This window comes from Geotrypetes seraphini, chromosome 11 (assembly GCF_902459505.1).
Source record: "Geotrypetes seraphini chromosome 11, aGeoSer1.1, whole genome shotgun sequence".
Classification (NCBI taxonomy): Eukaryota; Metazoa; Chordata; class Amphibia; order Gymnophiona; family Dermophiidae; genus Geotrypetes; species Geotrypetes seraphini.
The window spans coordinates 16,000,050-16,011,942 of record NC_047094.1 but is presented as its reverse complement, the minus strand read 5'-3'; the positions used below and the strand labels follow the sequence as shown (position 1 = coordinate 16,011,942).

Genomic DNA, 11,893 nt, shown 5'->3' with positions numbered 1-11,893 from the left:
CCGCTGCCAGGCTCATTTTTGGTATGAGTAAATTTGATCACATAACCCCATTACTCAAGGAATTACATTGGCTTCCAGTGTACCTTAGAGTTCAATTTAAGTGTGTTTGTATTGCATTTAAAATTATCTTTGGCATTTTTATTACTTTGGTTCCTTTAGATAGGAATATACACAGATCTCATCTCGCTAGGAGTTCAAATAAATTAAAACTTACATTTCCTTCACTTAGGGGTAAAAATGGAACTTTCAAGAGATTCAGCCACACTTTCATTTTCAAACTAACCAAGCTCTGGAATGAGTTACCACTTTCACTTAGTAGTCTAGGCCCCTTTGTTTTATTTTGGAAAGCTCTGAAAACTTTCTCGTTTACTAAACACTGTGGAAACTAAGCCATTCTAGATTACATTCTTCTTCTATATTTATGTACTATACTTACATTATTGTACACCGAGTCGAGCACCTTTTTGGTTGAAGACCCGGTCTATAAATTTAAGTTTTAGTTTAGTTTTTAGTTTAGTCTTTATTGCTGTCGTTATTTCTTGCCAGAATTTGTGAGCTAAGCGTTGTGGTCAGCGTAGTCATACACATGCTGCAATCACTCCTGCTTGCCTGTAAAAACTTCTCTGCCAGTGGTCTTTTTCCTAAGGCCACCTCCCTTTCTTCTCTCAGCTAAACTTGAATCCTTTGTCTCACTTTTCACTTCCTGGTCATTTCTACATCTTTGCTCTGGTGCTAAGCTATGGTTCCATCCTCCCCAAAGAGCTCAGAACGGGTTACAGGCTAACATATATAATATACAGTTAACAGGTTATAATTTTCCATAGTTGAAGTATTATATTAATTTTTGATCCTCAAAAACGCACTAGGACTTATTTTCGGGGATGTCTTATTTTTCTTCATGTACAATGATCATCTCTCCCTCTCTTCCACCCCAATTCACGTGCCACATTGCAGAGGGCTGTGCACCTTAATAATCTGCCCCCCTTCCATATTTGCTTTGGATGAAAGAAACAAAATCAATTTTTTTTTTTTTTTAAACCCAAACAAAAGCACTTCTAGAGCTTTTGTAAGTGCCCTGTTGCAGTTGATACCCAAGAATAAGGACGAAGATGAGAGGTCTGCAGGGTAGAAACTCCCTTATCCCCCAGTCCCGATATACCCTTCAACCTACCTTCTACTCTGTCTTCCATCATCCAGTCACATATATATGCATGATACCCCAACTACCGGCCGATTGGCAGTCTTTGCGCCCTGCTTGTCTGACCCACGATCCTGTCTAATAAGCCCACTGTCCCTCACACCCATCCCCCCCGCAGCAGAACCCCATCGACCTTCCCACCGCAAGACCAATATTCCGTATCTCCACTCTCTTCAGCATCGGCGGCAGCACTCTGAACAGGCTGCTTTGCGGCCTTCCCCACTGGGGCCTTCCCTGTGCCGCCACATCACTGATGACATCATAAGTGATGCAGCAGAGGGAATGTTGGGGACATTCAGGAAGGGCTTCGAGGGGTTCTATCTAACTAGGGTTTACTTTGGGGGTAGGGCTTACATTAGGACCCAAAAATCATGCTAGGGCTTATTTTCGGGGTAGGTCTTATTTTCAGGGAAACACGGTAGTATAGGTGTAACATGAGAATAGCGAGGTAATCTGGCTATAACCCTTCCAGCGGTATTCTGAGCCATTTGAAGTGCTCTTAGAGATTTCTTTGGTATGCCACATAAAAGAGAATTACAGTAGTCTAAATGTGGCAAAACAAAGCTCTGCATCACTGATTGAAAATCCGCAGCTGACAACAAGCCCCATAATTTTAGTATCATCCTGATCTTAAAAAAATACAGTCTTAACTATGAAAGAGATATGACTATGAAATTTTAAGGACGTGTCCAAGATGACTCCCAAACTTTTAATTTCCTGCTGAATTACTGCTGTAACACCTGCATACATGAAATTCAGTGAAGCCTCCTCTCAATAGCAGTGGGAGATAGACATAAAATCCTTGTCTTCGAGACATTAAGGCTAGAATGGTTCATCGTCATCCATAACAGGATCTCATCCATATAGCGTGACAGCTGGAAACCCTGTGTCCAGTGTTCCGGAAACTCAAACAAAAATTGTAGCTCTGCATAGATCTGCATCTTGTTTGCTTTTTTGGCTGCCACCACACATTGGACAGATTTCAGCAATCTTTTTCTTGAGCGCTGACCCCCAAGGTGGACCCTAGCACCTGTTAATTACGGTATGATTTGGGTTATTCTTCCCAATGTGCAGCTTCAAATCCAAGAGCAGCAAGTTCTGAATGTTGCGCTGCTGACTGGGATGTGAAAAGAGAGAGGGTGGGAGAGAGAAATGCTGCACCTGATTGGGGAGAGGGAGGGAGAGAGAGGAGAGGAAAGAGAGATGCCAGACCATGGGCAGGGAAGGGGACTGAGATGCCAGACCATCGGGAAGAAAGAGAGGGAGGGAAAGGAAGGAAAAGTGATACCAGAGCATGGAGGGAGGGGAGAGATGGAAGGAGGAGAGAGACCCCAGGGCATGGGAGAAAGGAAGCAGATGCCAGACCATAGGGTGAGTTGGGGTGGGAAGGAAGGAAAGAAAAGAGGAGAGATGCCAGAGCTTGGGGGAGGGAGTGAAGACAGAAAGAGAAAAATGGAAAGGACAAAGAGGGAGGATGCTGGATGGAATGGAGAGTGAAGAGAAGATGAAGAAAGCAGAAACCAGAGATGACAAAAGAGAAGAGATTTTCTTCTTTTTTTTTTTTTTTTTGCTTTAGAATAAAGTAGTATTGTAGCTGTATTGATAAACATTTATAAATAGAAAATCGAAATAAGGTAATCTTTTGTTGGACTGATTTTAATACATTTTTTATTAACTTTTGGGGACCAAAATCCCCTTCCTTTCCTTTTTATATCATTCACTTAAAAATGCCCCCCCCCAGCCGTATCCCCTGTGTGTTGAAAAAATAACAGGAGCGGTGACCGACCAGTCGTTCTTCGTCCTCCAAACCTAGCTTTCTCGTCTTCCCCAAATCTCAGTAATTCGGATCGAACCCGGCTTCGGGCCGCCTCCAACATCCCTTACTGCAGCCTTCAATCGCCGACCCAGCCAGCAGCTGGAAAAGGCAGACAGACACCGGGCAAGGAATGCACAACTGGGGGCGTGGTCACAGGGTAACTCCGCCCCCCATGTGGGTGTGGTCTATCTCAAAAATCTCTATATGAAATAGTGTCGGGGAAGGCGTGCGGCACTCAGCGGTTCGCTCGCTGCTGGGTAGAGTTTGAGGTGGGGGTTAAGGGCATCGGGAGGCAAGTTGCCGGAGGCTGACGAAGGGTCACACAGTCTGGGGATTGCCTGACAGCAGAGAGGGCTGCAAAAATGCTGAAGAGCTGCGGGAAGAAGCTTCTGCTGTCCCTGATCGGAGCTACGTTCACCTGCCTGCTGGTCCTGGTGATGGATCAACAGCACAGACAAGTGCTGCAGAGCGGAGCCAGCGAGGCTGAAGGCGCCGGCCCTTTAGTCTGGCAGAACGCCCGGGGGCAAGAGGAGCCGGCGCCCGGCAGGGCGGCGCCAGAGAGCCCGAAGGGCTTCACGGCTTATTTCAGCACCCTGAGCCGGGTGAGGAGGGAGATGGGGCCGCCGGAGAGCTCAGCCCGAGCCGAGCGGAGCACGCCCAAGCCTCCCGCGGAAGAGATCACGGCCAGAGATGTCTTAATCGCCGTGAAAACCACCCGGAAATTCCACAGGGCGCGGATGGATCTGCTCATGGATACCTGGATCTCCAGGAACAAGGAGGAGGTGAGCAGTTGAAGCGAGGAATCAGGAATAATTCGGGGGGGGGGGTCTCTTCCTATGAATTTCTGGGCTCTGGAGGACAGGTGATGCGCCGGGAAGGGCGGCCAGGTGTTGCCTTTCCAGATGTTCCTTGCAATCTAATTGTTGCAATTGTCAAAATTCCTGTAAACCCCCCCCCCCCCCCCCCCCCATTTCAGTGTCTCAGGAAAAGGTAGTGGAGAGTTAACCCGAAAGGGAAACTGCAAATCTGTCCCCGTGGCTGCAGTGGGGGGATCGGAAACCCCCCGGAGGGGGGGGGGGGGGTGACAGCTCGGGATAAAATAATTCTTCTCATCCCAAAGGGTTTCATCTTGCAAAAACTCAATTTAGCAGGGAAGTGAGAAAAGGTTCAAGGAGAAGGCTGTATGCATATTTAGCATCTGAGTGAGAGCCATACTTGGGAGGAAGCTGCTAAAAAAAGGAAGCCTGTTTTATGCAACTGTATTTTCTTCTCCTCCCCCCACCCGCTGAGAAGCGCAGGGCAAAGAGGACCGACTCCTTCTTGCCTCCTCCTCTGCCTCTTTCATCTGAAGTGCTAGTGAAATGGGATTTCTGGTGCTGTCAATTAAAACAAGAGTTAAACTTTATGGGGAAAATATATGGAGGGAAAGCAGGAGTATTCAACATTTTTTTTTTTTTTGGGGGGGGGGGGGTAACGGAAAGAAACTGAAACTGGCGTAGTGGTTAAAGCTACAGCCTCAGCACCCTGAGGTTGTGGGTTCAAACCCACGCTGCTCCTTGTGACCCTGGGCAAGTCACTTAACCCCCCCCCCTGGCCCCAGGTACATTAGATAGATTGTGAGCCCACCAGGGACAAACGCTTGAGTACCTGAATAAATTCATGTAAACCGTTCTGAGCCTACCTGGGAGAACAGCATAGAAAACTGAATAAATAAATAGTGTGACAAGTTTCAGCCTCTGATAACCAGAGCTGGTATTGTGACGTCGTAATGCCTCATTCCACCAATAAGAGCCAACCTCATCAGTGATGTCACAATGGCTGGATTGTCCTATACTCAGCTCACCTTTATTACATCTTGATTTCTAGAGTGGCGCAATGGTTAAAGCTCCGGCCTCAGCACCCTGAGGTTGTGGGTTCAAACCCACGCTGCCCCTTGTGACCTTGGGCAAGTCACACAATCCTCCCATTGCCCCAGGCACATTAGAGAAGATTGTGAGCCCACCGGGACAGAGAGGGAAAACTACTTGAGTACCTGAATAAATTCATGTAAACCGTTCTGAGCGCCCCTGGGATAACGGTATAGAAAATTGAATAAATAAATAAATAAATAAATCCATATTCAGCTATGGCTAGCTAAAATTGTACTCAGTCAAATAAGTAGATGGGGGAGGGGGACCACAGTTCAGTACTTGATGCATTGTGAGTGATTAAAGAGACTATAGTAAATCCAAAATCATTCCCATATATTCAATAGTATTTCTTGAAAATCATATCGACTTATAGAGAAGCCAGTGGAGGGAGGAAATTTTCCGGTTACAGCTTTAAATGAATTTAAGGGCTCCTTTTACTAAGGTGCGTTAGGGCCTTAACGCGCAGAATAGCGCGCGCTGGACCTCAACGCCAGTGTTATTCTAGAAGCGTACCGCGCGGTTTAGCGCGTGGTAATTTTGTGCGGGCACTAAAAACGCTAGCGCACCTTAGTAAAAGGAGCCCTGAGTGGGGGTTTTTTTTTGGGGGGGGGGAGCTGAGACGTTTCCACCCTTGAAGTAACGCTTTGGATTCAGATTTTGGTTCCCTGACGCAGGGTCAAAACGGGCCACGTCGGAATCTGTAATTCAAGATAAGTTTGCTTTTCGCATAACTTTTGAACCACTTCTGATTAATTATTGTATGAGAAAGTGTCAACCTGTGGTTACACAGTTGCACGAAGATTTTTCAATATCGACTCGATGTATTGAATATGCGATGATTGGGTGACGAGGCGATAGTTTTAGGGTTCGCCCCTTGTTTTCACCTCCACGTCTCTGAGCACTGGCTTCTCTCTATAAGTTGATATCATTTTCAAGAAATACTATTGAATATGTTGGAGTGATTTTGCATCAGATTAGCTAAAATTGTACAGAATACCAATTTATTGACTCTTTAGGTTTAGTTAGGTGTTATTCAAAGGTCTCCTTTCTTTTTGTGCTTGTTTGTGATATTTCTTAGTATTACAGGTTGTTGTTGTTTTTTAAATCTATCATTATGTCGCCTGATTTAAAAATAATTCCTTTAAAGGCCATTTTTCATCTGTCGGTGCTGTCTTTCATCAATACCAATCTGAGATCTTGCCAAAAACAGGGAAATGATGGGTCTGTCCGAAATCTTTGACCCATGTCCTAGGATCTTTTGCTACCTGCAGGACAGATTTCAAATAGAGGAAGTAGAGTTGTGAAATGCCAATGCGACATGAATGTTTCCGTAAAGGGCCCGGACGGGGGCCTCCTCCAAGAAATTGGGTTCTTGGGCAGCTTCCCTGGCCCAGAAAGTCAGCATAATGTTCTGGAGGCCTTGTTATACCTTTGTGACTTCAATAGAGAGCACACATACCCAGGAATCCAGTTTGGGTAGGGATGGGGGTGGAGAGGTTAGTTAATCCCTAGCTTTGTGTATTAATGAAATTGGGATTGGAGCAGTGTAAGAGTATTTGGTACCCACCCTTCTCAATTAACTTTCAGGCCCCGGGTTCCTCACTTCCCACCCCAAGATTTTGATAGTTAGCTGGTTTTAAGAAAGGTTTGGACAAGTTCCCGGAGGAAAAGTCCATAGTCTGTTATTAAGAAAGACATGGGGGAAGCCACTGCTTGCCCTGGATCAGTAGCATGGAATGTTGCTACTCTTTGGGATTCTGGAATGTTGCTACTCTTTGGGATTCTGGAATCTTGCTACTCTTTGGGATTCTGGAATCTTGCTACTCTCTGGGATTCTGGAATCTTGCTACTCTTTGGGATTCTGGAATCTTGCTACTCTTTGGGATTCTGGAATCTTGCTACTCTCTGGGATTCTGGAATCTTGCTACTCTCTGGGATTCTGGAATCTTGCTACTCTCTGGGATTCTGGAATCTTGCTACTCTCTGGGATTCTGGAATCTTACTACTCTCTGGGATTCTGGAATCTTGCTACTCTCTGGGATTCTGGAATCTTGCTACTCTCTGGGATTCTGGAATCTTGCTACTCTCTGGGATTCTGGAATCTTGCTACTCTCTGGGATTCTGGAATCTTGCTACTCTTTGGGATTCTGGAATCTTGCTACTCTCTGGGATTCTGGAATCTTGCTACTCTTTGGGATTCTGGAATCTTGCTACTCTTTGGGATTCTGGAATCTTGCTACTCTTTGGGATTCTGGAATCTTGCTACTCTCTGGGATTCTGGAATCTTGCTACTCTTTGGGATTCTGGAATCTTGCTACTCTTTGGGATTCTGGAATCTTGCTACTCTCTGGGATTCTGGAATCTTGCTACTCTGGGATTCTGGAATCTTGCTACTCTCTGGGATTCTGGAATCTTGCTACTCTCTGGGATTCTGGAATCTTGCTACTCTCTGGGATTCTGGAATCTTGCTACTCTTTGGGATTCTGGAATCTTGCTACTCTTTGGGATTCTGGAATCTTGCTACTCTTTGGGATTCTGGAATCTTGCTACTCTCTGGGATTCTGGAATCTTGCTACTCTTTGGGATTCTGGAATCTTGCTACTCTTTGGGATTCTGGAATCTTGCTACTCTCTGGGATTCTGGAATCTTGCTACTCTGGGATTCTGGAATCTTGCTACTCTCTGGGATTCTGGAATCTTGCTACTCTCTGGGATTCTGGAATCTTGCTACTCTCTGGGATTCTGGAATCTTGCTACTCTTTGGGATTCTGGAATCTTGCTACTCTTTGGGATTCTGGAATCTTGCTACTCTCTGGGATTCTGGAATCTTGCTATTCTTTGAGATTCTGTATGCAGTGTTGCTACTCCTTGGGTTTTGGCCCGGTACTAGTGACCTGGATTGCCCACCATGAGAACAGGTTACTTGGCTTGATGAACCATTGGTCTGACCCAGTATGGCTATTCTTATGTTCTTAATAGTTATTACCCCAACTCTATCCATCCCAGAATGAACCTATGTATAAACTGGATATCATATTTTTTAATTATTTAGTTTCCTATAGATCTACCTAAAGGCAAGTCCCAAAAGCCATTTCCCCAAGAAAATGAGCTCTTTGAAAACTGCCCCCCCCTCTCTCTCTGTGGATATCTGTATATACTGATGGATGGGGCTGTCAGGATCTAGTTTTGTTTTGGCTGTAGCTGCTCATGCTACCCCCAAGAAGCTGCTGCTCTAGGCGTCTGCCTAGTTTAATGGCTAGGCTGGTCCTGATTAGGGGGTTGATCTATTTCTTAAATGAAATCATTCTGACCCTGCCCAAGATTTTGGTGAGACTGGGGCACATCCCTATGTTCAACACTTCTAAAAAAAAAAAATTTCAATTTGAAGAAATAGTGGCCGATTTTCCCCAGCCTCCGTTATTTTCTACAGTTGTGAGGTGGGGGAGGGGAAAGCAGGATAAATGTTCAGGGCATCTACTGTGACATCCCTGGGAATGTTGCGCCTGCTTTCTTGTAGGGGTTGTGGGGTTTTTTTGTTGTTTTCTTTCGTCTGTCCGGGCACATGGAGTTCCCAGAGTCCGAGGCTTGGCTCTCACGCTGTCCCCCTGTGCCTGTTAACAATGCCTCTTTTCTCCAAGCAGAGAGAAAGGCCTCGAAGCCTCTTGTGTGGGGTTTTTCCATGGGAACGCAGAAGCCAGAGTTGGAACTGCTGGTCCAGGTCAGGTTGCCTTAGAGATAAGGGCCATGAAGCTGATTGGGGGGGGGGGGAGAATAATAACTGCAAGCAAGACGGGCCAGTGACAGTTCTTGTACAAGGCTAGAGGGACAACCATTTGAAAGATCTGAACTTCTCAAACTCCTCAGGAATTGAAAACCAAGAGGGGGACACCAGGAAAGAGAAAATGGTGGGAATCAAGTTTGAAACCTTCCAGATTGAGCTGCTGGAATGGAGAGACTGCCCCTTTAGGCAGAAAAGCATCTGATGGCTTTTGTCAAGCTCTCCAAAGGGCTGCTTAGGACTAGAGAGTTGCATGGGGACAGAAATCCCACCCATCCCCGCCAGGATCCTCTCCGTCCCCACCCATCCCCGCCAGGATCCTCTCCATCCCCGCCAGGATCCTCTCCATCCCCACTTGTCCCCGCCAGGATCCTTTCCGTCCCCACCTGTCCCCGTCGAGATCCTCTCTGTCCCCACCCGTCTCCGCCAGGATCCTCTTCATCCCTGCCAGGATACTCTCCATCCCCATCCGTCCCCGTCAGGATCCTCTCCGTCCCCACCCATCCCCGCCAGGATCCTCTCCATCCCCGCCAGGATCCTCTCCATCCCCACTTGTCACCGCCAGGATCCTTTCCGTCCCCACCTGTCCCCGTCGAGATCCTCTCTGTCCCCACCCGTCTCCGCCAGGATCCTCTCCATTCCCACCCATCCCCGCCGGGATCCTCTTCATCCCTGCCAGGATACTCTCCATCCCCATCCGTCCCCGTCAGGATTCTCTCCGTCCCCACCCATCCCCGCAAGGAATAACCTCCATCCCCGCTCGTCCCCATAAAAAGCAGCAATTACTTCTGACAGGATCATCAATTCCAGTTTCTTTTGTGTTTGCGCTGCTCTTTTCCTTGTGAAATCTCTTTGGTGGAACCCTTTTTGTTTTCTGTTCAGGTAATTCACTTATAAACCCCCTCTTTTACTAAGGCTGACGTGTCCATTATATTATATGGACGAACCCTGCTTCCAAAGCCTTCCATCCCCGTGGGAGTCCCGTTGACTAGAGAGGGGTCTCCGTGGGAGTCCCGTGGGTTGGGGGGATTCCTGCTGGACCCCCGGAGGACCCGCGGGATTCCCGCGATCCCCGTTCCCGTGCAGACTTCTACTTAGGACAGGAGCGAATCCTTTTTTTTTTTTTTTCCAACTTCACGTCTTTTTTTGACTGTGAATGACTTTGAGAGGCAGCGTACCATTTGGCAACATAAGCAAGGATGCTAGAGTTTTTGTTTTTGCCCCAGGTCCTGAATTTCCCTGCAAAAATGTGCTTTTCTTATACTCTCTCTCTCTCCCTTCCTGAACAAATTTGGTATGGTCACTAGGCATCGAGGATTGGGTACTGCAGAGAATGAGACCAGCTTCCTACCACCCTCAGAAATGGGCGTGCACAAGCAACTAGAAGAAATGAACAGGATTCATGCCTAAGGGTATGCCACACTGCAGCACCTCCGTTGGCAACTGTGGCAAAGCAAATAAGCTTGAATGGGGAAAAATATGTTTGTTAAAGGAGAGGGCTAATTTTTCCTTTTTTTTTTTGTGCCGACCAAGCTCTGTTCGTCCACAAATCATTTCTGTTTTCCACATTTTGACTGTCTTTCAGACTGTTGACAAGTCTTTCCCATGTAGCCCTCGTTCAAAGGCTACCCACGTGGAAATTCCTGTCCGCTGAAGTCCTAACCCCCCTTTCCTGAAAAACACAGTGGGTTTTTATTAAAAAAATAATAGCCATCCCCCCTCCTCCCTTGGGATCAAAGCATGCGTATTGAATGTGTGTGTGAAGGGCAGTTTTGTTAACCTTGAAGAGTTAGCTGATAAAATACAGGAAATTGGGCTGAGAGTCTTTAGCCGTCCTCGTCTTCCCTAGCCATCTTTTTCCAAATCTGTCGCTAACGTCAAGTGATGCCTTTCATTGCTGCTCAGTGCACAGTCCCTCCCCCCAAGGTTACATATACAAAAAAAAAAAAGCCAATTCTTGGGAGAAAGCCAGCGCTGGACGTTTATTCCCCATGTCTTCAGATTTCATATTGTCCCCTTTTCGCCGTAAGAAGCAGGACTATTGCGAGAATTTTGGATCCGTACGTTTTCAACTCAGACCTCGGGCCACAAACCGACCAGTTGGGTTTTCAGGATCTCTACAATGAATATGCGTGAGAGATTTGCATACACTGTCTCCTTGGTATGCAAATATCCTGAAAACCTGATTGGTTGTGTGAGCCCTGCTCTAGCTGAACCTTCAGGCCTTGCAGCCCCCTGAGATTTTGATAATTAAAACTCAGAGATCACGATCATCAAACACCCCCCCTCCACACACACACACACACACACACATTATTTGATACTTTTAGAAAAGAAATAAAGACCATACTCTTCAAGAAAACCCTGAAAAAAGAAATAATACCGCAAGTCTCAAACTCCACCTCTCACTAAAGCCAACTACCCCAAACAAATAACCTTACCCATTTCTCACTCTTTTTGAAAATGACCAATTTTTTTTTTAATTTTTTTTTTTGTAAGTTTTTGTTGTAATACATCTTGGATAATTCTTTTGTAATCCGCCTTGAACTGCAAGGTAATGGCGGAATAGAAATCCCTAATGTAATGTAATATATATAGCGAGGAAAATTTCCTGAAACTATTTTCTGGGTGAACGAACTATTTGAAAAGTGCCCGCCTTGCTCCAGTGACATGCTTTGAATTTGCCTAGGTGTCACTTTTGCTCATAGGCTGCACCTTGCCCTCCCAAATTTTGGTAAACTTAAGAATTATGACTACCTCAAAACCACCCCCTCCTCTTTGCCATCCTTCAGAAGCTGCCACTCTAGGCAGCTGCCTAGTCTTGCCTAATAGTTAAACTGGCCCTGGCCTATAGCCAGATATATTTTTATTAGATGTTTAGGAATCACAGACCGTAGGGTCACATCCATCTCATCTTTCTTAAGCCATCGCTACATATGCTTGAAAAATCATTACCCTAACTGCAAGTTCTCACCAATCCCAGACATTTGCTAATGTAAGATTACATAGTTTATTCATTCCTTGGGAATAGGAGCTTCTCCTTAATGTTGCATGTTTTGGTTCCGTTTTGTTAAAACGTTTTATACCATAGGAAGCAGACTTGAGGGAGGGAAAGAAAGAGACCCGTCTGTTTCTTCTTCCTTTTTCCCCCTCCCTTCCCCAAGTTACCCAACTCCAGGCTGCACATTTTGG

At 46.0% G+C, this 11,893-nt stretch overlaps 1 protein-coding gene across 1 annotated transcript in view; it reads left to right on the top strand.

Moving 5' to 3' along the window:
• Positions 1-3,261: 3,261 nt before the first annotated feature.
• Positions 3,262-11,893, top strand: part of LFNG (LFNG O-fucosylpeptide 3-beta-N-acetylglucosaminyltransferase) — a 32,975-nt gene continuing 24,343 nt past the window's right edge. The window contains exon 1 of the mRNA XM_033915065.1: positions 3,262-3,796. Coding sequence (XP_033770956.1) covers positions 3,377-3,796 — 420 coding nt within the window. The 5' untranslated portion in view covers positions 3,262-3,376. The remainder of the gene's footprint in view (positions 3,797-11,893) is intronic.